Source organism: Nematostella vectensis, chromosome 13 (assembly GCF_932526225.1).
Source record: "Nematostella vectensis chromosome 13, jaNemVect1.1, whole genome shotgun sequence".
Taxonomy (NCBI): Eukaryota; Metazoa; Cnidaria; class Anthozoa; order Actiniaria; family Edwardsiidae; genus Nematostella; species Nematostella vectensis.
In genome coordinates, this window is record NC_064046.1 from 13,939,859 (window position 1) to 13,966,386 (window position 26,528).

The following is a 26,528-nucleotide window of genomic DNA, read 5'->3' on the forward strand; positions in this document are numbered from 1 at the left end:
TCCCCCATATAGCTTGGGCTCCCTGTGTGAAGTAAATAACAAAATGGCGGACGCCGAAGGTGGTAGTGGGGTTTCTGCGAAGATTATTACTAGCGAAACGATCAATCCCGCTTATAAAAGAATCAAATATGGGCTTAGAGGACCTTTGGACCAACGGTCACAAGTCATCGAGGAAGAGCTGGCTCAGGTAATCCACGCCGTTGGAGCAGATTCGGATTGTGTTGTCATTCCAAGAATTGTGTCGATTTTCACAAGTCGACAGTCGAGGCTCTCTGAACAATCGCTCTCGTAAGCGACCAGCTCCGTTAATGACCACAATTTCAAACTACCAACAAAGGTTTTCTATTGTTTTAAAAGGCCCATGGACGTATCTCTCTAAGCCCGTTGCTAGGAAAATTGAAACTGCTATAGTTCGTTGAAGGTTTGAGATTTTCAAATGAGACTTTCAAAAGATTCTATATAGGAAACTTCCCTAAAAAGTTCAAATAGATCGATGATGTCATCACGCCACGCCCATGTTCTTGGCCCACGTGAATGGTAGGGACAACTTTGCCTAAAGTGCACATGTCTTTGGACCCATTTTGTCCCATTTTGAACAACAAGGGGCAGCTTCAAAGCACTGTTCACCATGGCTGGAACAAGAGTTTTCCCTCTTCCCCCCCCCCCCCTTCCCCCCAGAACAACCCTGATACAACTTGCTTCATGTCTCTTTCGCCAGGGACAAGCAAAGCCCTTTACAGAAGTTGTCAAACACATTGGGGACCCCCAAGGACTTCAGGGACAAAAGCCAATCACATTTATGAGACAGGTACAGTATCTGGACTAGAACATTGTGGGAAAGTAAAAGGGATGGAGTATGTTATTCCAGAGGACCTAAACATAAACCATTTATATCTGGGATGACAACGTCTGGGATTGTATCTAAGCATTGTTGACTTTGTTTACTATTAAATCATGTGGGCCTGATATAACATGTTATTGTCAATCAGCTGAAAATCAAGGCCAAGAGACTCCTTAAGGGGGGGGGGGGGGTGTGCACAGTCATAGGTATTATATGGAAAAAGTATAGTATTTGATGGTCCTTGAATAAGAATTGACCCACTTTTTGGCAGCCAGCTCTCATTCAGGGTTATTCGGAAATGTTTTGTTTTCAAATATTGGGAATCCTGTGACCAAGGTGTGCTGGGGCGAGGGTGTGAAGAAGTGAGAGCCGGCAATAAAACCCCCCTTTTTGAATCCTCTTCGCCCATGAACGCAGCACCGTGATTGGATAATTTGACATATATGTCACTCAAGTGTCTGAACGTAACAAATTCTGTCGCAAATAGTTAGACCAGAACTTCAATGTGGTGGAAAGCAACAACAGCGAAAGCGTCCCTATGCAATCCTTAAACAAGTTGAAAGGCCCAAATGCAACCCTGAATGCAAAGCAACCTGAATCAGTGAAAAGTCCTGCAAGTTGCGTGTTTTCTAGCGCATGAATTAATCACTTGGCTTGAATTGTACCTTTATCATGCTGCAACAACACATAGGAAAGGATCGAGAAGGAGCAAACAAAATTTCAAACTATAACCTTGTTTTGTATTTTAGGAGCTCACGCAAAAGTTGAGGTGTGAGTTCAGCCAAGGGTGAAGTGGGTTGAGATTCAAAAAGAGGGGGTTTTATTTCTGGCTCTTATTTTTTCGTGATCCACAGAATTCCCAATATTCTAAAACAAAACACTGAATAAGCCCAAATGAGAGCAGACTCACAGGCTACTACACATTACTCACAGGCAATGTGACCCCTTAGTCAATTATTTAAAAAGAGCATGTTACATATCTAATAAAATAATCATCAAAATGGTGCTCTTTATTTTCTATAGGACAGCTTTTTGTAGCAGCTCATTGTAATTTATCTTAACAATCAACATAATAAATCTTTTTTTAGGTATTATGCCTATTGACATACCCAGATTTACTCCAAGATGAGCGATTCCCCAGTGACGTTAAAAAAAGAGTTCGGGAGATATTGTCAGAGAAAAATGGAGGAACCATTAGTGAGTTAAACATTCCAAGACAACCATGTTAAACAGAGTGTGATAAGCAGGGCTTTATCTTGCAATAAGATAAGTTATCAGAAAGTGCAAGTCATGTTTTAATAAGATAAACATAATGCATGTCAAATTAGTCCACTGCAAGAGTTTTTTTGTGCAACCAATACAATTAATCGCATCCATGCTTAATATAAATAGAGTTTGTAAAGTATTTATTCTAGGTTCAATTTATTTATGACCCTCTTAATGTAATTTCAATAACATGGCCATATAATTTATATTATCTCAATAACATGGCCATAAAATCTTTGTTTTGGGCTTGTTTTGGAAAGAGAACTATGCCTATCTTCGCCCTCCTGGACTAAGCAATATTAAACATAATAACATCGAAAATGTGACAGCTGGCAGCCTTTTTGTACCATGTACACTAATTATTCTCCATTATCTAAAATTAGTTCGTTATTTTTTGTCAGGTTCCTATACCTCATCCCAAGGTTTGAAGATAGTGCGACAGCAGATAGCAGATTTTATCTCCACCAGAGATGGCTATCCTGAAGACCTGTCAAATATATATCTGACAAATGGCGGAGGGGAAGCTATAAGAGTAAGGGGACCATCTCTGCATAGATCTGCCACGTATACCATCAATGTCCCAAATGCAAATAAATGTAAAAAAAGTCCATTCTTTTATTCATATTTACATGCATTTGCATTTGGAACAGCACTAAAAGCCGCATTGTCACCAGTTTACTACCAGAGGTAACCGTTAAAAGACAAAAGAATCTATTAGAATCCTAGATATTTAACAGGCCATCCACACTAAATTATCAATCACATCCTTAAAGAAACTTCCAATAGACACACTAATATTTTACCATCAGAGATTGTTCGTAATCAACCGGAAGTAAACTGGTGACAATGCGGCTTTAAGTAATGTAAAACTGTATGTGCTATATTTGTACCTGAATGTCTCAGAGGGCAGAAGGAAAAATGAAGCTATGGAACTTTGTTTATCCACAAATATTGGCGCTATGGGGTAGGAGGCCGTTTCATCTTTGTACGCTAAAAAAATTGTTGAAAATTGCTTTTCACTTCTGTTAGCAAGACATCGGAGTAGGCTCCTCCAATAAAATTATTATCAGGTAACTGTTACCTTTGTTCGGTTCCGCCCTTAATATAAATGTTACTCCAACCACAGATTGTGCTGAAAGCTTTGATGACTGCAGATCAGGAAGGCCCTGGTCGGGCCGGAGTGATGATCCCCATCCCAGAATACCCTTTGTACTCTGGACGTCTGCTGGAACTCAACGGCTACCAGGTAAGGCCTGGAAATTAATACTTCTCGTTTCAAATAAATCTAATGTCTATAAAACGGCCAGGTATTTTTAGCTGTGCATTAGTGTTTGACTGATGCCATCCCCCCTTTATTCTCTTGACTGGCTCTACAATAATTAAGTTATAGTGTGAGATGAAATCCTACTTTGTAGATACCTTACTTCTTGAATGAAGATGACAACTGGCAGCTTGAAATGGGAGAGTTGCAAAGAGCCTTAAATTCTAGTAGGCCACACTGTGTGCCACGTGCGCTGGTGCTCATTAACCCTGGAAACCCCACTGGTGAGTGGCATCACAAGGAATTTTTTGAAAATGGCACACCTTCATGGATAGAAAGGGGACACCAATACACCATAAATAAAAAAGCCGTTCTTAATATTTATCGAATTTTCAGTAAAAAAAAAATTCTATCAGATGGACCCCTTCTATTTTTTGCAGAATTAAAAAAAAACAAACCCTCACACTTATTTTGATTTTTTTTTAACCCTTTCAAGTGAAATAGAGATGTACTTAGCCAGCGTAGTCAGTGTTGCGGATTTTTGTCAATATTTTATGCGGCTTAAGGCAGATTTAGGCCCACCTACGTCTGACTCAACCTAGTCCGATGCGTTCTTATCGGGTTTCCTGTGGTTGGGTTTCCTGTGGATGGTAAGAGTTTGACGTCACAGGAAACCATGAGCTAGTCCCAGCCCCCAGGCTACCTCACGTTTCATCTCCGAGCACAGGAAACCCGGTAAGAACGCCTAGGACTAGGCTGTGTCTGACTCACTTTTGTTTGGGTATCGTGAATAAAAAATATTTTATTGCCTTTTCAATAATTTCATGTCCAAGAACACCAACATTGATAAAACTACTAAAACACTATTTGTCTGTATAAGGGCAAGTCCTGACGTACGAAAACATCAGAGAAGTAATCAAGTTTTGCCACCGTGAGCGCCTAGTTCTTTTTGCGGACGAAGTGTACCAAGATAATATCTATGCGGATGGGTGTGCCTTTCACTCTTGTCGCAAAGTCTTACACGATCTGGGCGAAGAATACCGTGACTTCCAGCTCGTCTCTTTACACTGCAGTGCAAAGTCGCACTTTGGCGAGTACGTATTTTTATGTCGCGTTCACATTATGCACTTTGGCGAGTACGTATTTTTACGCCGCGTGCCGCGTTCACACTATGCACTTTGCGATTAGGTATTTATTTTCCGAGTTCACACTATGCACTTTGGCGAGTACGTTTTTATATGCTGCGTTTACACTATGCAGTCTGGCGAGTAAGTATTTTTATGCCGCGTTCACGCTATGTTTAAACCCATGTGCAAACAGCGCCATCATCATCAAACATTGCCGTTGCGTTCGGTTGACCACAAGACAAAAGAAATGTTGGCAAACTACTTGTGTCTATGTATTCCTAGTGTCTCGGACTATGGCGACCCCACCTCGGAAACCTAGCGAACCAGCCTGTAATTAAAAGAACCACTGTAAAAGGCGAAGTCCTTCTCTTAGTGTCTGCACTTGTCCACATTACCAAAGGGGCCTTAACGTACTGGCACTTCTCTTATTCGTGTAAACTGGAAGCAACACAATGCGCCTTAGATATCTATCCGAATAAGACCCAAAATAATTGTAATTTCAGCTTATTTCAGCTGTAATTCAAGATAAAGTCGATTTTTATTCCTTTCTTTTTCAGCACTTTCTTTCCTTACCAACAAGGCGTAGCCTACCTTTTAGCCGCTTACTTGTGAGAGGATTTATTTCCCGAGTAAGCGACTACACTTATAGGCTAAACTAGGCGTGAGAACAGCATCGCTGATGCTTTCACTATTGATGCTGTACAATACAATAATCATTATTTTTGGAGGGTTACATTTTAACCGCGAAAGTTTTCTAACAAATGGCCCTCATTTGTTGTATGTTTTGCCTGTTTGCCAGGCTCTAATCTGAACATGCTTTTAATTGGCTGTTGATTACACTCAAGAAGTGAACGAACTTTTAATTGGCCGTTGATTACACTCGAGAAGTGAACGAACTTTTAATTGGCCGTTGATTACACTCGAGAAGTGAACGAACTTTTAATTGGCCGTTGATTACACTCGAGATGTGAACGAACTTTTAATTGGCCGTTGATTACACTCGAGAAGTGAACGAATTTTTAATTGGCCGTTGATTACACTCGAGAAGTAACCGAACTTTTAATTGGCCGTTGATTACACTCGAGAAGTGAACGAACTTTTATTTGGCCGTTGATTACACTCGAGAAGTGAACGATATTGATCAGCCACGTTTATTTGCGAAAAATCTTCAAAATAACCATCTACGATTGAAGTTTGGTGCCTTATTAACAATATTTGATTGAGTGTTTCTCAGTTACTCGCTTGAATCAGCCGATGGAAATTGCTTCTTTGTGTGACTCGCCATTGTGCGGGAGCGTAAAGTGGCGGTGTGAATAAGCCTCATTGGTGTTAACATTAAGCGGTCAAGGCTGTCAATTTCCAAACCTGGCAAATGTACTATTTTCTGTTTGTGTGCTCAATCTGATACCATCTAGCAACCCTGATATTCTAAATCAGTGTCTGCCGTAGGTGTGCATTGAGAGGCGGATACTACCAACTGACAGGATTCGACGAAGACGTCAAATCATTTTTCCACAATCGAATGACGCTCTATTCGTGTCCAAACATTTACGGCCAGGTGAGGTTTCATGTCACGCAGCATCTATCATGTGTTTAATGAAGCAGTCACATTTAGGGCGTGGACACATTGGTGATCAAGATAGCCTCCTACGTGCCTCCCTTTGTGACCGCGCCTAGGCCTAGGCCTATTATAAAGATAGGTGGAGAAGGTTTTGGTTATATACAAAGCAAAGCCGCCTCCCCCCCCCCCCCCCCCCTAACCCCCTAACGTCAGCTCATGCAACTATGTTCTTCCCTGTTTACATTAGCAACTTTTGTCAGGCAACACGGAATTTTATAGCAAATTAAATCGCGCTTGTGAACAGCTTAAATAATTACGGCGATTTCACAGCGACAGTTTGTAAGTTTTTCGCAGTTAATTCAAGCATGCCGAAATTTTTGTGGAAAACGCTGCAATGAAGCTATCGATCGACCTCTCAGGATAGAAAATTCAAAACTTAGTTTTGGAATATAGCGTAGTCAATCAAACCAAATAATCAAAACCAGACAAACCGCCTCCTAAAATGCTTGTGTCTGACTACGCGCTATCCCCAAATAAGACAAGGGTTTTGGATTCGCCGAGGTCGCGCAACAGCGAATTTGGCTTTAAAATTATTATGCTTGTAATTATTTAGAGCGATTTGCGACTATTTTTGCACCAATCTGGTCTCGCCTATTGCAAAGTTAATAATCACAGCTCCTATGGCGCGACTTATTTTAGTAGCGTTTTGCTCCGATAAGTGAATTTGAGTTCTCACGTTTTGCAGGTCGCGATGGGCATTGTGTGTCAACCGCCAAAACCTGGCGACGACTCCTACGCTCTTTACGACAAGGTGAGATCTCATTAGTCTTCAGGTTGAGGTTTCCTCATCAATCAGAAACAAAGAAATGATGGGTTACAAATTCAATGCAGTTTGAAGGATACTTTATAGTAATGTCGGAGCAAACTGCAGAGACCGGTTCCTAGAAAGCAGTTTAGCGCTAACCCAGGGATAAAAACGACTATCTTGACATTTGATTTGAATAAAAAAGGGCTTCCATCCCTGCGTTAACCTGCTTTCTAGTAACCCGGCCCAGGAATGTGGAGGTGTGATGGCTCTCTGCTAGGGGCCGCTAGCGGATCTATCCCACTGCCCAGGGAAAGTGTTATGCTCAAAAGAACATGGCATACAGAATGCATTTATTCAAGAAATTTCGTTAATCGGGGAAAGAGTATGTAGGAGCTGGAAAGTTTTGTAACGAAAATATTTTCTCCCCACATTGCCATTAGATCAAACCCCCTCTTAGCAAAAAGCTATGATTCGTAAGAGTCAGAGGACTATCTCACGTGGAGCATGTGCGTTGTAATTCTGCGCTATACAACTACATTTAGTAATTAAATATTTACTCTTTATTTAGATGTTGTAAGTTTTAAATGATGGAGCTAAAGCTATGTTTCTCAGGAAAGAACTGCTATCCAGAAGTCTATGAAGGAGAAGGCGGGAATGACGACACGTTTCCTGAACTCCCTCGCTGGTATACAGTGTAACACGGTGCAAGGAGCGATGTATGCCTTCCCAAGAGTGCTTCTCCCAGACAAGGCCATACAGGCTGCTAAGGTAGGGGTGGAAAGGAAGTAAGGTTCGAAGGACTTAAAGGGAAGGAATGGCTAGGGCATAAAACCTGCTCCGGTAGGGATGGCAACTAAGGAAGGAACGTGAGGGGAAGGAAATGAATACATGCCATTCTTGGGATAGGGGTGGAATAGGAGGAAAGAGTCGGAGGAAAGAAAAGGAAAGAAATGTTTGCCTACGTAAGGGTATTCTCAGGCTAGGGAATAGAACCTGCTCAGGTAGAGATGACAACTAAGAAAGGAGCGTAAAAGAAATGAATGCATGCCGACCTTAGGGTATTATCCCAGGCTGTACAGGCTACTTAGGTAGGGATTGCAAGGAGGAAAGGAGGGAGGAAAGTGTGGGTAGCCAAATGTGCTTCCTCCCAGACATAAGGGCCGTTCAGTCTGATATCAGCTATCAACTGCTTCAGTTATTAGGGTAATATAAATGGTGTTCGTTGATGTTGATAATGATGTTTATGTTGGTGTTGATGATGTCGCTGCTGCTACTGTAGTTATTGTTGTTTCAGCGCCGTTAAATGTATGCATTGTTTTTCCTGATACCGCTTTTTTATCATAGGACCAGGGCTTGACCCCTGATAGCTTGTACGCCTCTGAACTGCTTGAGGCCACCGGGCAGTTTGTTGCACCCGGAAGTGTAATGGGACAGAAGGAAGGCACTTACCACTTCCGGTAAGAGACTTCTGGTGTTTTGGAAAGGATGACAAGAAAAGGACTTGTTCCCTCCCCCCCCGCCCTCCTTAGACTTTGGGCTACGTGCATATAAGGGGTACCGAAATAGATAAATAGTATTGTATATACGTGCAAGATAGTAATGGCTCTAACAGTAGTGTTTATCAGCGCGAGCTAACCCCAGCCCCCACACCTCTCCCTTCATCCCAAACCCTCTTGCTACAGGTAGTTGATGCTAAAAACACGATGCATATTAGATTTGGGACTACCTGCATAATAGCAAAAAAAAAATAAAATAATAACAAATAGTGCAAGAGAGGTGCGTAGCTTAAATTCCAAAGATGCAAGCGGTCGCCAGAATGACGATGGTTCGAGTTTCCATCAAAAGCCCCCTCAACCGTCTGCAGGTAGTGTTTATCAGCACCAGCTGGCCCCATTCCACCAGCCCTCCCTGATTTCTAAGCCCTGATTTTTTAGGGATAGTGGTGGCTTCCAACCCTGTGGTGCATTTGCCGTCGTCAGTGACTAATTTGAAATGATATCCTTGTTTTCTTGCTTCTAACTAGAATAACAATTATTCCCCCGTTGGAGAAGACGGTTCACCAGTATGAGCAATTCAAGAGATTCCACGAAGATTTCATGAAGAAGTACGAGGGCTAGAGGAAATGGCGTCTGGTGATAAAATCAAGACCGGAGGAATCCCTCCTGCATAATTACAGAATTACAGGTGAATCTCCCAACGGAATAGCACCCTGAACGCAACCTCTCAAAGTCGCGATATCAAATTCTTCAGCCAAAACTCTAGACCTATTTATAGTTAAGTACTTTAGAGTACGTTAAATATAAGCTGCATTTTGAGTCTCCATTTCGAGGGTGTTCCATACGGAGGTTTAACTGTTAATGCCTTTTTATTTAAGCGAAGTATTTCAGTATATGCATGCACTAGTCCGGCATAAAAAGGACCTGACGTTTTTGTATGTAGTATTCGTTGGAAAATACATTAGGTCATCCGGATTCTCATTCTCCGAAAAAATGCGAGACGACTGGGGACGAGTCAGGCACGAGGGACATTTTCCTAGTACCCTATGGAGGGGTAGGGGCGGGAAGGTATTCCGTTCCGTGTAACCACTTGTCTACAACTTGTTCCTAATATTAGGTATTAGCAGGAGCAGAAAACTTGTACTAGATGCCCTCACTAAACTACAAAATAAAACATTCACAACTGATTTGTCTTTTTATACTTCATGTTTGATGTAATACAGACCAAAGAATACTAAAGGTTAATACATTTCTTTAATTGCTTCAATCATTCACAATCAGAAATATATTTATATTAAAGGTTAATATTACATATATTTTAAAATATTTAGATTACAAAACGATTGATATTTGAAATAGAAAAAGATACAAAATATAACTTTCGCAACAAATGTTCATTGTAAAGAGTTGGTGAAGAATCGAATCTTGAAAATATCTATTTCTACATTTGCTATCTAAAGACGAAATACTAAGAGTTTGCAATTCGTATTGAATTAAATCCTAAATGGAATTCAGTAATCTATTAATATTTTCAAAAAAATGTATTCTATTAATGATGTGTAGTAGTAGGAATTTAAATATGAGAGATTAGGGTGTGGTTTTAAAAAGGTTTGTCAGAAATAACTGATAGGAATATTACAAAGATAAATATTAGATGGTTTAGGGAGGTACTTATCTAAGGGTGCTGTTTTAAAAGGATTGGTTGAAAGGAAGGATGAGGGTTGTGAGTTAGTCCTAGTATAGTTACTAAGTCCAGTGGTAAATGCAGAAGTATTTGTTCCAGAAAGGGTTCTTATCTTATCCAATAGGGCGAAGGAGGGATGGTGTTTGTGTGTTAGAAATCTAGAGGTTGCGAGGTAGGGGTGGTAGTTGAGGGATGGTGGTTGTGTGTTAGAAATCTAGAGGGGCGAGGAAGGGGTGGTAGTTGAGGGATGGTGGTTGTGTGTTAGAAATCTAGAGGGGCGAGGTAGGGGTGGTAGTTGAGGGATGGTGGTTGTGTGTTAGAAATCTAGAGGGGCATGGTAGGGGTGGTAGTTGAGGGATGGTGGTTGTGTGTTAGAAATCTAGAGGGGCGAGGTAGGGGTGGTAGTTGAGGGATGGTGGTTGTGTGTTAGAAATCTAGAGGGGCGAGGAAGGGGTGGTAGCTGAGGGATGGTGTTTGTGTGTTAGAAATCTAGAGGGGCGAGGTAGGGGTGGTAGTTGAGGGATGGTGGTTGTGTGTTAGAAATCTAGAGGGGCGAGGAAGGGGTGGTAGTTGAGGGATGGTGGTTGTGTGTTAGACATCTAGAGGGGCGAGGTAGGGGTGGTAGTTGAGGGATGGTGTTTGTGTGTTAGAAATCTAGAGGGGCGAGGAAGGGGTGGTAGTTGAGGGATGGTGGTTGTGTGTTAGAAATCTAGAGGGGCGAGGAAGGGGTGGTAGCTGAGGGATGGTGTTTGTGTGTTAGAAATCTAGAGGGGCGAGGAAGGGGTGGTAGTTGAGGGATGGTGGTTGTGTGTTAGAAATCTAGAGGGGCGAGGAAGGGGTGGTAGTTGAGGGATGGTGGTTGTGTGTTAGAAATCTAGAGGGGCGAGGTAGGGGTGGTAGTTGAGGGATGGTGCTTGTGTGTTAGAAATCTAGAGGGGCGAGGAAGGGGTGGTAGTTGAGGGATGGTGGTTGTGTGTTAGAAATCTAGAGGGGCGAGGAAGGGATGGTAGCTGAATTAGAAATTGTAGACAAAGTCGTAGTTGGGGGGCTCAGGGGGAATTGCAGGGGGGCTTTCTGGGATTGAGATATTCTCGAGGTCCAACAATCGGAGTTTCATCTCCATGTTCAGAAGGGTTTCCAGGTCTTCTTGAGCCTCTTTTGATGGCATCTGGAAAGTCAGAGAAGAATATGAATTCATTACATACAGCTGCTTGCTTGAACTCATGACACTTTGCATTTAAAGCAAGCCGAGCAAGCAAATATAAGTCATGCGCCAATGTTCATCGGCTGGTAATTAAACACTTGTTTAGAACCAAAGAGTGGCAGGCACTTCGCATACCCTCTCCCCCTCAGCCTTGACTTGCTGAGTGGTAGAGGGTATGCACACATTTACAAAACACGGGGTTGCACACGATTCCTGTGGTTACGCTAGCTGCGCTGTTCAAGCTGGAATTTAATCATAGTTAACCCCAGTAAGAATACTACTGTGAGTTCACGTACCTCTTTGTTGAGTAGTGTTGATATCCCGTCGACCCAAATTGCAAACTAAGAATTAAAAAACATTATTCAGCCGATGCACCTTATAATTCTTTAAAGCTTATGCCATCGTCTTGTATCTGCGCTGTCGTATTCGAGCTGAATGGAGAGCAATTAGCCCAATCTCTTTTATTATCTAAAGTCACTACTACTGACAGTCGGGTTTTTAAGTGGTCAACACTTCAGTGAGAAGAGTGAAGGCAAAATTCTGTAACCTGCCTTTGGTAGAATAGTACTAGTGGGTATCACATCAAACATTAAAATTGTGTGATCCAGAGAATAATACCCTTCACGAACTATTTCTTATAGGCTCCACCCTTTCCATCTGGGATACCCCCTAGAAGTGGCTAAAATACAATAAGAGGAAGGTGTTATTAGATGGGAATCAAATTCCAAAGGCTCCACCTTCCAAGATTCCCACTTCTCTGTGTGCGTGTGTGTAAGGGGAGGGGTCACATATTGCAGGCAATCCTTGGAGCGTGACAGTGGATAGGAACTGCAAGCCCTATTCGGTACTTACCACGTTTGGGTTGGGAGCTATAAAGTTGAGGTACTCTGTCTTGTCATCGCGTTCATACTCCAATGAGAAGAAAAGATGATGCAGCTGCATAAACAACAAAGAATATTAACGCTTCGGGTCCTTGTTCTACTCTTGAGGATTAATAGAGACAGCAGCCGATATTGTAATTACCAAATTTTTGAACAAGAAAGTGCACGCTCGTACCTTTTTCCAGTCTTTGATGTCCTTGGCGTGAGGATAGTCTTTGCCAACCAGCAGTTGCTTGATACCAGCAATGGGCACTATCACAGAATATGGAGGGTTAGAAGCGTCACGAAAAACTAACTTGAAACCGAACCATAATACGTACCTAATTTGCTACTGCAACAAGAATTCAAATAAAGAGACTGAATATACATGTAATATATATTAAATACACAAGGGGTCGTCTACCCCTTGTCACTTGTGTTTGTTTGGAAGTGCCTCTAGGGCGGCCGTCTGCTCCTTGTCACTTATGTTGGAAGTGCCTCAAAGGTGGTGTCTGGCAGTCTTCACTTACATTTGTTTTGAAGTGCCTCCAAGGCTGGGGTCTGCCCCTCTTCACAATCGCCATAATGAAGGAACTTCAGGTTGGGCGACAAACGGCAGAACCAGAACTTATCTGAAGAAAAAAAAGAAATTGTACATTCACGTTGATTATTTTCATCTGTTTAGGTGACTATAATGCCATTCTTTGTCAATAGCTACTATTTTGGGATTAACCCAAAGTGCGAACGCATCTGGTCTGAACGTCTTGTATCGAATGATAGAAATCGATTGAAAAAGTAAACTGGATAAAATTGATTGAAAAAGGAGAGCTTTCTTTGAGGTAGGTCGTGTAACATTCCGAAACATTCAACAACTATTTTCGTGCACTAGATTGGATAGGGAACTGGTAGTCGCTCTCTTTTCTTGCTTTACCTCGAACATGACGCTTGCCACCCTTGTCAAATAAACGCCCTTCCTTTAGTTGCTCGAGACGCTGAAATATAAATTAAGAATGATGAATAGGTCGAACATTGTGGTATATCATAGTAGTAAACTAGTATGCAAGAATCATAGTTTATTGTCAACTAGTATGCAAGAATCATAGTTTATTAGGGGATTCCGTTGTATGCTAATGCACACTGGAGTATTTCCTTGCCACGTTGAGTAATGAGTATGTCAACCATATAGAACGACGTTTCTATGGTTTTCTTCTTTTACTTCATGACTGATCGTACATAGTTCTTAATGTTCTATCAACATTAGTATTAGACAAAAAGTCTAGGCACGATTGAGAAACCAACCTGCTGTCGAACGATGTTTTTTAATTCAGGAAGAATCTGTTGTCTGAGTTCACTGTAAAAAAAGACGTATGCTAATCAGTAAAATCTAATAGCAGATTTAATCATAAGGGGAGAGGGGCGGATCCTAAACTCAAAAAGAAGTGGCATACTTATATGTTGGTATAACTTGTATAGCGAGAATATATAATTTGGATTTTTCCATTATTCAGACTACAGATACATCCTACTTCCCACTGCAGGTTACAATAATATGTCATTGTGCTCAATGAACAACTACTATCACTAAAGATGGTACCATGGGAGAGCGTTGACAGTAATTCTTTTCGTCCCCCAATACAGGTTAGTTCAGTGCATTCTAACGCCTCTGAAGGAAGTCTCACCCTGAATTGAGCCTGGCGGAATTCCAGTGCATTAGGCTTGATAAGCGAAGCCGATAAAACTGGATTTTACGTCCTTACCGACCTGATTGAATTCACAATATAACCCTTAAACAGCGCCTTGAGAGGCCTGTTGCTGTAGCATGGTCACAAAAGTGGATAAACAAGACAGCTGGCACTTCTAATCTAGCATGGCCCAAAATTTTGACTTACACAACAGGCGGGGCTTGTAGTTCTAGCATTGTCCTCTCGTGGAATTCCTGCTGCATCAGCTTGAGGATCTGGGTGAAGCCAAGATTCGACACGTAGTTCTGTTGATAAATAAGAAAAAATAGAACAAATGTATGTCTTGTAAAAAATGCTTAAGTCATTACTCGTCTATTATAAACACCTGAAAAATATGGGTTTCAGCTCTCCAAGTCTCTAAACTCTCTAGCTTAACTTTTAAATTGTTTTTATAGTGATTAGCAATAGTTATAGATCTGAGATATTGTTAAGAAGAGCAGCAGGCAACAGATAATAAGAGTAATAATTTTCACAATCCGCTTCTTATTTCTCTTATTAGACTTCTTATTTACGAATGTGTCCACCATGTGGCCATAGCCGTAAGAGGCCTCCAATTATTGGGGGTACGATACAGAAACATTAAGAAAACATTGGGGGTACAGCCAAGGCCCTACTGGTCATTTCCTTATAATTTCTGAAAATTAGGGGAGGGGGGCATGTGCGAAAATATTGAGTCACCTTGTATTGATCCATGGTAGAGTGTCTCTCGCCAAGCGACCTAACAATCTGCTCCTTCACAACTGCCATCACCTGTGGACATTAAAGCATCTCTATTCATTTCTATTTACTATCACTGGGTGGTCTTGTTAGTAGGGGCGTGCCAAAGGTCCTAATGGGACCCTCTTTTAATTTGCACCAAAAAACAAAAGTCCACACCTTCCTTATTGAAGTTGCCCGCATCTGCTGCCGGGCATCAGTATCAGTTTCACCTCTCCCACTTACACTCTTTCGGAATTTATAAAATAGAACCGTTATACCCCAAACTTCAAGATTTTATCTCTAATCTGTATAGCAAAAGCCTGGTCCCCTTCCTTCTTAACACTATTTTTTACCACTCCCTTTACTTTGAGTACAGCTATGACCCTGTTGCATTACCCTATTGAAATCACCGGATGTTGCCCTCATTTCACGCCATGTTCTGTTAACTAGCTGAATACAGATACAGAAGAACTCCTCAAAGGCGTTGTCAGTGGTGAAGAAGATTGGGTAGTATTCGTCGCTAGTTTCAGACGCTGCGAGAAGAAAACAGATTTAGATGGAGTTGACCATTTTCACATTCTAACCACTTTTACGAAAACGCAGGCACAGCAATACATGCTTAGGTACATAATATAGAGACCATTTTAATAGTCATAGCCATGCACTGCCCTGCAACCTTACATTTTTCCCTCTTTGTTATACGCACGTGGTTCTCCGGTTATCTTGAGGATTTCGCAAAGCATCTTGGTCAGTGCGATGCTTGACTGTGCAAACGGACACTCGCATTCATCACCTCGTGAGAGGTTCTCCATCACGACCTGCAGTATGACCAGAACAAAACCCAACCTCTCAAATATCACAACATCTGTGTCATATTGACTTTTATTATATACATACTGAAAAATAATCACTGAAAACTATTCAGTAAATTTCCGTTTGTTCACTGGTCTCAGCAAATCAGAGGCGCGAACGTTGTTGTTTTTCACCATGTCCGCGGTTCTGATTGGACGAACAATATTTTTTCACTGCACATGAATGGCTTCAATTTCAACACGGGGAGACGGGTGGCTTTTGCATGTCACTTTTGTTATTGAGCTCCATTGAGCGAGAGAATGAAATTTTACTGTGAAAATTGAATACAAAGGGTTCAAATGGACAAAAGACAATAGATTTGCTACTCTCAATGACACTGTAGAGGATTATGTAGAAAGTCTTGAAAACAAGAATACAAAGGGAAAAACCAAGCGGGATGTAAGGCTGTTGAAACGCTAACATCACAGTCTCGTTGGTGACATTAGCGAGACAAATTCATTTCACTGTAAGTTTCTGTCTCTCTTCAACTGAACCGTCGAACAGCACAAACCTCGGAGCCTCTGCAGCCAAGTCTAATAAAATGTTATGTAATAAGCTCAGTATGTATATAATAAACAAAATACAGCATGGAAAGTGCTTTGTACATTTTTTATTCACACGTTATTTTGAAACCAAAAAACTCACTCTTCGCTGCGCTCACTCGTTCGTTGTTTGGTACTGCACAACTCGTGAATAAAAAAACGTATCAGCCCTAGCACGAAGCTAAAGGCGCCCTGCACCCTTACCCATAAATCACTGTACATCGAACAATATTACTGCCGAATCAGTTGTATCGCGGCCCGCGTTTTCAAAACACGATTTGTTTTGGTTTTCTGTTCCGCTTAGCCAATCAGAGTCTCGCTTTGTGCACTTCCCTAACCAGACAGTGTCGCGACAGAAAGCCAGGCGCACTAGGCGAGAGATGGCAAGAATCTGATTGGCTTAGAATAATTTGACTGGCGGAACAGAAAATCCCAAAAGACAAAAACAAATCGATGTTTTGAAAATGTGGCGTCGCGATACAACATATTCGACAGTAAACTAAACCTATCAAATCACACAACATCTGTGTCACATTGCCTGGTGCTAAACACAAGGGATACAGACCTACCTTAATGTATTGATCCTGGTGCTTTTTGGAGAAGTAGATCATTGCATGCATAGGGAGAAGGCCTGGGGGGGAGTCACTGAAGTCCATCACAGGACTATCGATGTTCTGGATTCAGAATTAATTGTCATATTTTAGTGTGCTTTGAAATATTGAAAAGAATTAATGAGCAAGGTTGGTTATTAACGGTGCTACAGAACTGAGAGTAGTAAAAGTAGAATAAAAGAGATAATATGGACTAGAAAACCTCTTTTTAAAAACCCCTAAAATGAAAATTCCCCTTTTTAACGGTAAAAAAACCGTTCCAGAAATGTTAAAAAAATTCTTTTAGTGAGTTGTCATTGGTCAATTTGCAGTGCCAGTAAAATACCTAGTAATTTACTATGGTTTAATTTTATAACAAATTTCCTAAGTATCTAGTTTTCTTGAGTGACTACACCATTATGAAAAAAAAATGTGTTTTTAACCCTTTGACTCGGCTTCAATTTACCCTAATAGAGATAAGCAAAATTTGAGACTTCGGATTTGACTTGAATGGAAATGATGGTGTTATTTTATTTTTAATATTGAAATATCTATCACCTTATGTAGATAAATGTCATTAGCCGTAGATTATTTTATTATAAAAGCAATAGAATGGAGCTGTTTCCACTGTTGGATGGGTTCGTTCTCAAAGTGATTTTAAATGGATTTAGATACCCAGAGCATCACATTTGATTTTTTTTAGCAGTAAAAGATCTGTCACGCACAAGTTTTATCCCCCCCCCCCCCACACACACACATACCTCCCTCCCCAATAAATGATGGTAACATAATGAAGTGGTTATGAAGAAACTGTTCTTCCTGTGACTAGTAACTTATGTAGAAAAACGTCATTAACCATAGATTATTTTATTTTTAAAGCAATAGAATGGAGCTGTTCTTGTTAGAACTAGTAACCTACTACAAAGCCCAGGCGCTTGAAATCTTTGGACTGGTTGCCTGCCTGGGATAATGGTCTTCCCCCATGCATTGCCACCATGTCTGACTCAAATGCAACCTTCCGCAGTATATCAAGGCTCTCATTCAAATTCTATACAAACAAAACACAATAACATATTAAATAGTTATTCTTTAAAGACCCTTTTAATGACTGGTGAAACAGAGGAGTATGAAAATGCAAGGTAAAATGGAAATAAATTGGTCACAAAACTTGATATACATATTCAATAAAAAGTCTTATGAGACTAGAAGGGTGGAGCGACTAAAATATGGCTATTATATTATAATCTATTAGATGCACAAGGGATCCATCATTCGGTGGAGGGAAAACTACACTAGAGACATTCCCAAATCAAAACAGGTTGCAGGCTGCAACTGTGCTACACATTTCTGACATCCTGTAAACTTTCTGTAATCTATCACCTGGTTAAGAGGGTTGCCCTTCATTTTGATCTTGTCATTTAATAAGCTGAAGATCATAGCTTGGTAGACATATAACTGGTGGGCCATCTCGCTCTTGACTTCTTTATTAGCACGGATAACATTCTACAAAAGCAAAAACGCAATGCAATTCATTCAGGGGTTTCATTAGGCCCCGGTGGCCCGTGGAATCACCAGCTATTTTCCACCGAGTGCTGGCTACTTTGTTTACAAAAGTTGATTTAAGTTTTATTTCCACTAATAAAATAAGAAAACTTCCACCCCCTACTTATCCATCTCCAAAGCCTACTCTAAAACTTAATGAAACCCCTGTCATTCAGATTATTTTAAGAAATCACAAATATGACAAAACATGGAATTTCAACACTGTGGATATTATAAGAATGACTGACCCAGGATTTTTGAAAGGGTGATTTAATTTAATAAGACGACAACAAGGACCTCTAAGACATTCTGATGGCTTGTCCCTATGGACAAACCCATGGAATCACCCCTGAAAGATCCACTGCATAATGCACATCTCCTCAACCTTGCCAGAAATTGTGGCAAAACCAAAGGAAGAGCTGAGCATCTAATCAGTACAACATACCACCATAGCCACCCGTCGTAACATGAATCACCCACAATCCTCAACAACACAACCTCTTCCCAGTCCTGGAGGGGAATATCCAAAACTTACGTTTAACAGAGATTGTCTAACTCCAGTCTTGGATAAACGTTCTGCGAATTGCTGATAATGAAAAGAAAATATAGAATTATTATCTACAGACATTGATAAACACTATGGAACCACTGCTGAGCTCATTTTATTGTATTGCATAGATTTTAATTTAGCACTTGTCTGCACTTGTATCAGTTATGCTTATTATATATTTTTTTTGCCATACACTTTTTGTAAGGACTCCATTGTTTCACAGATCCTCTTAAATGTTTTAGGGATTCATGTAAATTATGATATAAACTGTTCTCTATTCATCCAATTTCCATTCACCTTCCCCATTACTATCCACAACTCTTTTTGACGCATAAGTTAAACCAAGGTCAGGCATCAAAATTGTAAACAAGAAGACAAAGTTTGTTTTTATCCTCGGTTTCATGCACGCGTCGCAAAGAGTTATGGGAAGTAGTGTGGAAGGTGAATAAAAAATTAATTTGATAAGCTCCTGTTGAGCTTCTGTTCTAATGATTATTTAATTTATTATCAAAAATTTAATCATAATTACAAGCACAACAAAAAGGTAAAAGGTAAAAGGGTAAAAGGTAAAAAGGTAAAAGATAAAGGGTAAAAGGTAAAAGGGTAAAAGGTAAAACGTTGTAAAAGGTAAAATGTAAAAGGGTAAAAGGTGAAAGGTAAAAGGTGGTAAAAGGTAAAAGGTAAAATGTAAAAGGTAAAATGTAAAAGGGTTAAAGGTAAAAGGGTAAAAGGTAAAAGGGTAAAAGGTAAAAGGGTAAAAAGTAAAAGGTAAAAGGGTGAAAGATAAAAGGTAAAAAGGTAAAAGGGTAAAAAGGGTAAAAGGGTAAAAGGTAAAAGGTGGTAAAAGGGCGCATTACACATTACCTGTCTATTGATGGGATCAGCTCTCATAAACATGCTATTTATGAGGGCAACAGCATTCAACTGGATGTCTTGGTTACCACTAGGACAAGAAAGGAAATTAAATAATCGTTCATGCAAAAAATAATGATAAATTTTATAAAAAACAACACAAAAAAGGTGATAAATATTATATTCAGACCTGTGTAGGTGGTGAACGACACTTTCAAAGATGACTTCTCTCTCTACCAGTGGATGAAGGGCAGGGCTGTAAGAAAATAAGTATCAAATTTAACTTAATTTATTTTACTTGCAGATGAAAACACTTTTGATATGAGAATAAAATAATAGATCACAATCACACACAAAAGTGATCTACCGCATTTTGTTATTACTACACCACCAACCTAAAGTATAATGCCATCATAAAAATCACTATCAGCTAAGATTATACATCAGATCAATAACAATAATGCATTAATCAAAAACAGATATTTCTCTATCGAAATGCAGTGCAGACTATGTAAATACTAGACCATGTCAAGTGTTTCCTTAATCTGGCTTAGGTTAAGTATTAAAGTTTGGTAAACATTTGTTTCACATTTGTTAATCAAGGAATACTTAGTAAACTGGAGGGTACAAAATGCAGGATGCAGGTCAGATGCAGGTTGAGTACAAAATGCAGGTCGGGTGATTTTACTGTTTTTTTTTTTTTTTTTTGCTTTCTCTATTTCATTCAATTTCTACGGCTCACGTGGCGCGTTAAAATATTGAATACTTAGATTCTTGTTTATTGCTAAGCAATTATGTGACCTTGGGAATAATACAAATATCTTGCCATCAATTTGCTGCACATCAAGAAAACTTGGGTCAAGTAATGTATAACAGTATAAATATCTCAGTAAAATTGTATAAGAACATAAACCCAGGAATTTTCCACCGCTACATGTTTAACGTACAGGTACCCCCCTCCTCCCCTTTGAAAATGTCTAGATCTGCCCCTACTGTCCATTAAACTTATTTAAAAAGCTATATACTAGAAAGTGAACCATTTATCTAACAGATATAGTCACCACATTTTGGAGTTAATTCAATTTATTTTTGGTTGATTAGCAGCAAATCACTGGCGAGATATTCGTAGTTTTCACACGGTCACATGATCTGTGACGTAACCACCTAAACATATTTTTTTCACTTGTCCATCTACCGTTATACATTAATTGACCCAAGTTTGGTTGATGTGCAGCAAAGTCACGGGATTGCTTATGCTTAGTTATAAAAGAGAATCTGAGCGTCACAGGAGCCATATAAATTGAATGAAAAAGAGGAAGCAAAAAAAATAGCAGTAAAATCACCTGACCTGCATTTTGTACCCTCCATTTAGTAGTAAACAAGATAATTGTAAGTTTCTTTTGATAAAACAAGAGTTATTCTCTTATATTTAAAATTTAAGGTCCTTTACCTATTGGAGACTATTGACTCCAGAATGGACAGACATCTCTTTAGGACTGTTGGGTCTGCGAGGGACTTCTTATTTACAAATATTGACAGCTGTCAATAAACAATATATAGTTAGACAATGAAGAACAACAAAAAAAAGGACTGAGAAATGGGAAATAAAACACAGTACATATTACAGTTACATTTCAAATTGTAATCATTTTAATTTCATCAAAAGATTAAAGACAACATTGATAGAGGTAAAGTAGGACACTCACATTCTTAATAAAAGGTAGTGTTAAGATATCCCATGACACATTTGGGTGCTCCATCAGCTCTTGAAAGGCTTTGAGGGCAAAAGCAAGATTTTCTGGACTTCTGTGAAATAATTCAAGTTGATAAACAAACAAATGAGTGATTGTTAATCTATATGTCTATTGTAAGACACACAGACAAACAAATTAATATAAGAAGAGATGAACAACAGATAAACAGGAAGATAAACAAAGCAGAGAAGATGGGCAGAAAGAAGAAGAAATAAAAAAAAAAACAGAAAGAAAACAGTTTACCTGAATACAAGCACAAGACAAATGGGCAAATGGACAAATACATCTCAGTAGAAAACCAACAAATGTCATTCATATGCAAAACTGGACAAAAAGAAGAAATACAAAAGATGGATCTACTGTACTTAGATGGACTGACAGATAGACACGGACATAAAAGCAAAAGGATGGACGGAAAGCCATGAGTTACATGTCTATCAGATGGACATACAGACTTACTCTGGTTTGCCTTCAAGCATGCTAATTATACAGCCCAATCCATTTCTTTTTATGAATTCACCAGCAAATGTCAGATCCTAATAAGCAATAATTAGGAACAACATTATCTACAATGTTGCAGCTAAACATTACTCGCATATTGCAAGTTCTATGTTGAAAATATTACCCCAATTCATACCAAACGTACCTCTGAAATGTTTGCCAGTTGGCTCAACACAGTCTTTTTGTCATCAGGATTTGACTGCAGCTTGTCATAGATTTCTTGTGCAAGCTTTGCCTTCATGAAACATAGGCAATACAGTAATTTACTACATGACATAGTAATCAAATGATTTTCTGAGACATAGATGGTGAAGACGGACCCAAATTCTTCAATTCGGGCCCAAATTCTTCACTTCTCTCCCCTCTAAATAAATTAATACATTTCTTTAAGTGCTATAATGTATCTACATTTCATTTTATAAAAGTGAATTTCAGAAATAGAATTAAACTCATGTATACTCACAGGAGAAAGCACCAACTTCAGAACAGTACCATTTTTAATATCTGCACGATTCTGAGAATAAAAAGTTATACTGTAGGTATAAATATTATATATACGTAGCAAAGGAGGGTGAAATTTGTCTGTTTTAAAGCCAGGTCTTTTTTGTTCTTTGAAGTGGTTTCCATATGATCAGATCAAACAAGTTGGTACATCATAAGCGGAACAGTGGATTTTTTTAGCTAACTCTGAACAATAGATTTATCTTAAAAACACTGACCTTGTTTTTACTATCATTCGGAAACCAACAATTACATGGCTGACATATTGGTAAGAGCTTTACATGCTATGAATACTAAATTAAATGTGACCAAGGACTACAGCATATGAAAATAAGCTTTTTCATGGATGTTTGGAGTATTACTTTTAATGCATTTATGTGTTTACACACTTAAGGTTTTCTAGCTTGCATGCACCAGTTATCAGTATTTTACATGAACAACAACAATAGGCATACCTGTCAACTCTCCCGCATTAGGCGGGAGTCGCAAGATTTTGGACCCTTTCTCCCGCTCTCCCGCGTTGAGCACCAAATCTCACGCTTTTTAGCGATTTTTATCGCTTTCGAAAAATTATTCTATAGAAAATCGTCATTTTGCCTATTTTCTCTTAAAATATTTGAAACAATAATTCCCTTGCGTAGAGCAATTTATCTAACAACCTTGTGAGATCTATAAGTGGATTTTTAGTGAGAACTTTCTATATGGCAAACGCCTGCAAGGTTAAACCCACCCCTTCCCCAAAAAAAGTGAATTTACCCCACCCCTCCGCCAAAAAATTTCTCAAACCTTGAGATTTTCGGAGGTTGACAGGTATGAATAGGTCTAATCTTTAGTTATGGTAATTACTTATGGTAATAAGATACTGATGGTGCAATGTAGGGTAAGGGTTAAGGTCTATAATAATTACAAAAAATAAATATCATCCTACCTCCTCTGTGATGTAGCAGTTAAAGTCAGAATATTGAAAAGCGTATTGTTCAGGAATAGGTAGGGACCACCTAAAACAAAAGCATATTGTTCAGGAATAGGTAGGGACCACTTAAAACAAAAGAACCCTTGTTATGGCTTACCCACCTCAAATAGCATATATTATAAGACTGTTGTTACATAGAACCTTATTGTTATAATATTGTTGTTCCTTATTAGAAAATAGGGCTAATTTTCCATTGACAAAGTTACTATATATTTAACATTTTTGCATACTAGTCCTCAAAAAAAAATTCTCAAATTGCTTAAAAAAATACTAATCAAATTCAGAAGAAATGTAACAGCCTGACTAGGTGAGTTAGGGGAGTTTTTTTCAAAATGCTTCCTTACCCAGTGGTGTTTGAGGTTACCTTTTTACTTTGGTTACCTTGGTTACCTTGTGTTGTTGGGTAAGTACAAAAAATTATAGCAGACCATTAAAAGAATCTTAATTAAGCCTTTTCTTGTACTTATCCAGCTACCTTGTCCAAGTATAGTAGCTATTTATTCCACTTACTTTGCACAAACTTCCCTACGGATTATCTCCTCCAAGGGTTGAGACTAAAAAAAGGGGAAATTATTTATCACAAAAAATAATCAAAAGCATAATAAAGCTTAACATGTTTAGATTGCTCCCATGATTTCCAATGGCTGTTTCTATGAGGGTTAGAGGAATTTTGCTGTCACTACTTATTCAAGAATATTGCAATGAAATTTTATTTTGACGGTTATTTAGGTTATGCATGCATGTTTCCTAATGTCAAAATGTGAGAAAGGCGAAATTGGATTGACAAGAATCACTATTAGCCAATGATCGTAGCAAATAAAAATTCCCCAATGTACTAAAACCCCCAGGACTTTTAGCTCATGTCAATCAATTCTGCGATTCTCACACTGATTGGCTTAAAGTATATCTTGTTGCATATATATATATATATATATATATATATATATATATATATATATATATATATATATATATATATATATATATAAAATGATGGTTGAAGGCTTTCATAGAAAGTGCTCAATACTCGAAAGTAGAGCGGTGTATAGTGTTGGTTTGAGAAAAATACAAACTACATAGGTTTCCCTACAGGCCTGTTTCGTGGTTGCCCACTCATCAGGGGATTTAATGAGAATATTCCTACCATCGTATATATACTATTAACATTGAAATTTACATAATAATAGACTGATAGTTTTAGCTAAGGCGGTAAGAGGAACAATAGCGAGTTACATTAAATATGCGGGGCGAAAACTAACAGTGCGGAACGTGTGAAAAATTGATAACGCGAAAATTTAACGGTGACGGGATTAACAGTTCTAATTGTTTCGTAGCAGGGCTTTGTTTCTGTGGCGGCACGAGGACACGAGTTCATTGCGTTTATTTAGAGTTGATAGTTTGGGTTGGCAGATGATCGTCAGCTTTTCCTTGAGGCAGAGGTTGCAACGCTTAGTGGTACTGTTGTAGGCGGAGTGGGAAGAAAGAATGCGCCATGAAATAAAGTACTCAATCATGCTGTCCTTGAGAGTCCAGACGTGTTTGCTGAGTTTGGTGGAGTTTCTGTGTTTGGCGTGTCGGAATGATGCGGTGTGGTTTCTGTACCTGGTCTTGAAGCTGTTTTCAGTGAGCCCGACGTATGTTTCCGAGGTGTTGTTGTCTTTTCGAGTTACGGTAGCTTGGTAGATAACCATAACTCGAAAAGACAACAACACCTCGGAAACATCCGTCGGGCTCACTGAAAACAGCTTCAAGACCAGGTACAGAAACCACACCGCATCATTCCGACACGCCAAACACAGAAACTCCACCAAACTCAGCAAACACATCTGGACTCTCAAGGACAGCATGATTGAGTACTTTATTTCATGGCGCATTCTTTCTTCCCACTCCGCCTACAACAGTACCACTAAGCGTTGCAACCTCTGCCTCAAGGAAAAGCTGACGATCATCTGCCAACCCAAACTATCAACTCTAAATAAACGCAATGAACTCGTGTCCTCGTGCCGCCACAGAAACAAAGCCCTACTACGAAACAATTAGAACTGTTAATCCCCCGTCACCGTTAAATTTTCGCGCTATCAATTTTTCACACGTTCCGCACTGTTAGTTTTCGCCCCGCATATTTAATGTAACTCGCTATTGTTCCTCTTACCGCCTTAGCTAAAACTATCAGTCTATTATTATGTAAATTTCAATGTTAATAGTATATATACGATGGTAGGAATATTTTCATTAAATCCCCTGATGAGTGGGCAACCACGAAACAGGCCTGTAGGGAAACCTATGTAGTTTGTATTTTTCTCAAACCAATACTATATATATATATATATATATATATATATATATATATATATATATATATATATATATATATATATATATATATATATGTTACTGTTAAGCCTGTTTTCCATAGTAACCTGAGGGTCTGGACCTTTAGGAAGGGAAAGCATCAGCATGTGTAGATAGGACAGACAGAGCACATAAATATGGAAAGACTAGATAAAAGGAAATGAAGTCTTTCCAATGAAGTCTTTCCATTACATTCACATTGCCCACTTTGTTAGTTTTCTCTCCTCACCCTCATAATTGCATACGCCCTGTGCCCCCCCCCTCCCCTCCCTAAAGAGTTTAATAATCAAGTTATCCAAATAGTGGCATCAGTTGAATCTATCATCAGTCATCTCTTAAAACTGTTCCCTTAACAAGGATGGCCCATTTGTCATATATCTAGCTATGTCGTGCCAGTTGTATCACTCGTCTTGGAAAGCGTTGGTTGTCAACTCAAGGTCGTGTGAAAACCACAGACGACTGGAAGACGACTTCTTATAAAACGCACACAACATTCAACATGAATGAGGTCACTAGTGGTAACTGTGATGTTTTGCTTATTATGAACTACAGCAGCTTACCTGATCAAAAAGCGTTAAAAGTGGAAGCTGTCCTTCTCGCTCAATTGCAATACGAACGATTCCGGTCGCCATACCAGATGAGCTGTAGTTGTAAGTTATCTCAGTTTATAAAGATGTCCAAGTCGAACTGTACATCAACTTAGAATTGCTCTAGTGAACTAAATTTCGCATTGATTTTCAATTAATCATCCCTTCAATTGAGATATAGAACACTTCATTTGCCAAACTTCATAGTTAATTATCAAAGCTTCATTGCTATTCGTAAAAGTCTAATTTCTGAAAGCCAAACCGAAGGAGGGCGAAACTCACAGACTTGACTTCCTGCTATGGTTTACTGACGCCCCACCCCCTACCCCATGGGTATTCGTTTGTTCGAGGCATACAAAGTGTCATAACTCTTTATTCAGAGT

The 26,528-nt window shown here is 39.3% G+C and overlaps 2 protein-coding genes across 3 annotated transcripts; one reads left to right on the forward strand and one right to left on the reverse strand.

The window, feature by feature from the left end:
- Window positions 1-2: 2 nt before the first annotated feature.
- On the forward strand, window positions 3-9,547 carry LOC5506867 (alanine aminotransferase 2-like). Its single transcript, XM_001627485.3, has 12 exons — window positions 3-187; window positions 719-808; window positions 1,930-2,038; window positions 2,509-2,639; window positions 3,234-3,353; window positions 3,523-3,652; window positions 4,249-4,462; window positions 5,945-6,053; window positions 6,802-6,867; window positions 7,477-7,632; window positions 8,209-8,321; window positions 8,888-9,547. Exons 1-12 carry the CDS (start codon window positions 44-46, stop codon window positions 8,979-8,981), a joined length of 1,476 nt encoding a protein of 491 aa, XP_001627535.3. The 5' UTR covers window positions 3-43; the 3' UTR covers window positions 8,982-9,547.
- LOC5506864 (engulfment and cell motility protein 1) lies at window positions 9,548-26,430 on the reverse strand. Of its 2 annotated transcripts, XM_001627501.3 has the most exons (26): window positions 26,119-26,430; window positions 23,717-23,760; window positions 23,162-23,231; window positions 22,196-22,246; window positions 21,878-21,967; window positions 21,691-21,767; window positions 21,184-21,283; window positions 20,928-21,016; window positions 19,668-19,733; window positions 19,490-19,568; window positions 18,611-18,661; window positions 17,914-18,036; window positions 17,453-17,581; window positions 16,513-16,617; window positions 15,256-15,367; window positions 14,946-15,082; window positions 14,529-14,600; window positions 13,998-14,095; window positions 13,408-13,459; window positions 13,040-13,100; window positions 12,639-12,740; window positions 12,305-12,381; window positions 12,101-12,184; window positions 11,545-11,589; window positions 11,029-11,212; window positions 9,548-10,863 (listed from the first exon to the last, which is right to left on the reverse strand). In XM_001627501.3, the coding sequence occupies exons 1-25, from the start codon at window positions 26,188-26,190 to the stop codon at window positions 11,060-11,062; spliced, it is 2,139 nt and encodes a 712-aa protein (XP_001627551.1). In that variant the 5' UTR covers window positions 26,191-26,430; the 3' UTR covers window positions 9,548-10,863; window positions 11,029-11,059. The 2 variants fall into 2 exon arrangements, with proteins under 2 accessions (XP_001627551.1, XP_048576557.1); XM_048720600.1 differs by having other exon boundaries at window positions 9,548-11,212.
- Window positions 26,431-26,528: the final 98 nt, after the last annotated feature.

Coding starts and splice junctions, on each gene's coding strand:
- LOC5506864 (XM_001627501.3), bottom strand. CDS start 26,190: ATGGCGACCGGAATCGTTCGTATTGCAATTGAGCGAGAAGGACAGCTT. Junction 19,734..20,927: donor GAGTCAATAGTCTCCAATAG/GTAAAGGACCTT, acceptor ATTTTCTTACAG/CCCTGCCCTTCATCCACTGG. Junction 18,037..18,610: donor TTAGACAATCTCTGTTAAAC/GTAAGTTTTGGA, acceptor TTGCTTTTGTAG/AATGTTATCCGTGCTAATAA.
- LOC5506867 (XM_001627485.3), top strand. CDS start 44: ATGGCGGACGCCGAAGGTGGTAGTGGGGTTTCTGCGAAGATTATTACT. Junction 3,653..4,248: donor TAACCCTGGAAACCCCACTG/GTGAGTGGCATC, acceptor TGTCTGTATAAG/GGCAAGTCCTGACGTACGAA. Junction 8,322..8,887: donor GAAGGCACTTACCACTTCCG/GTAAGAGACTTC, acceptor GCTTCTAACTAG/AATAACAATTATTCCCCCGT.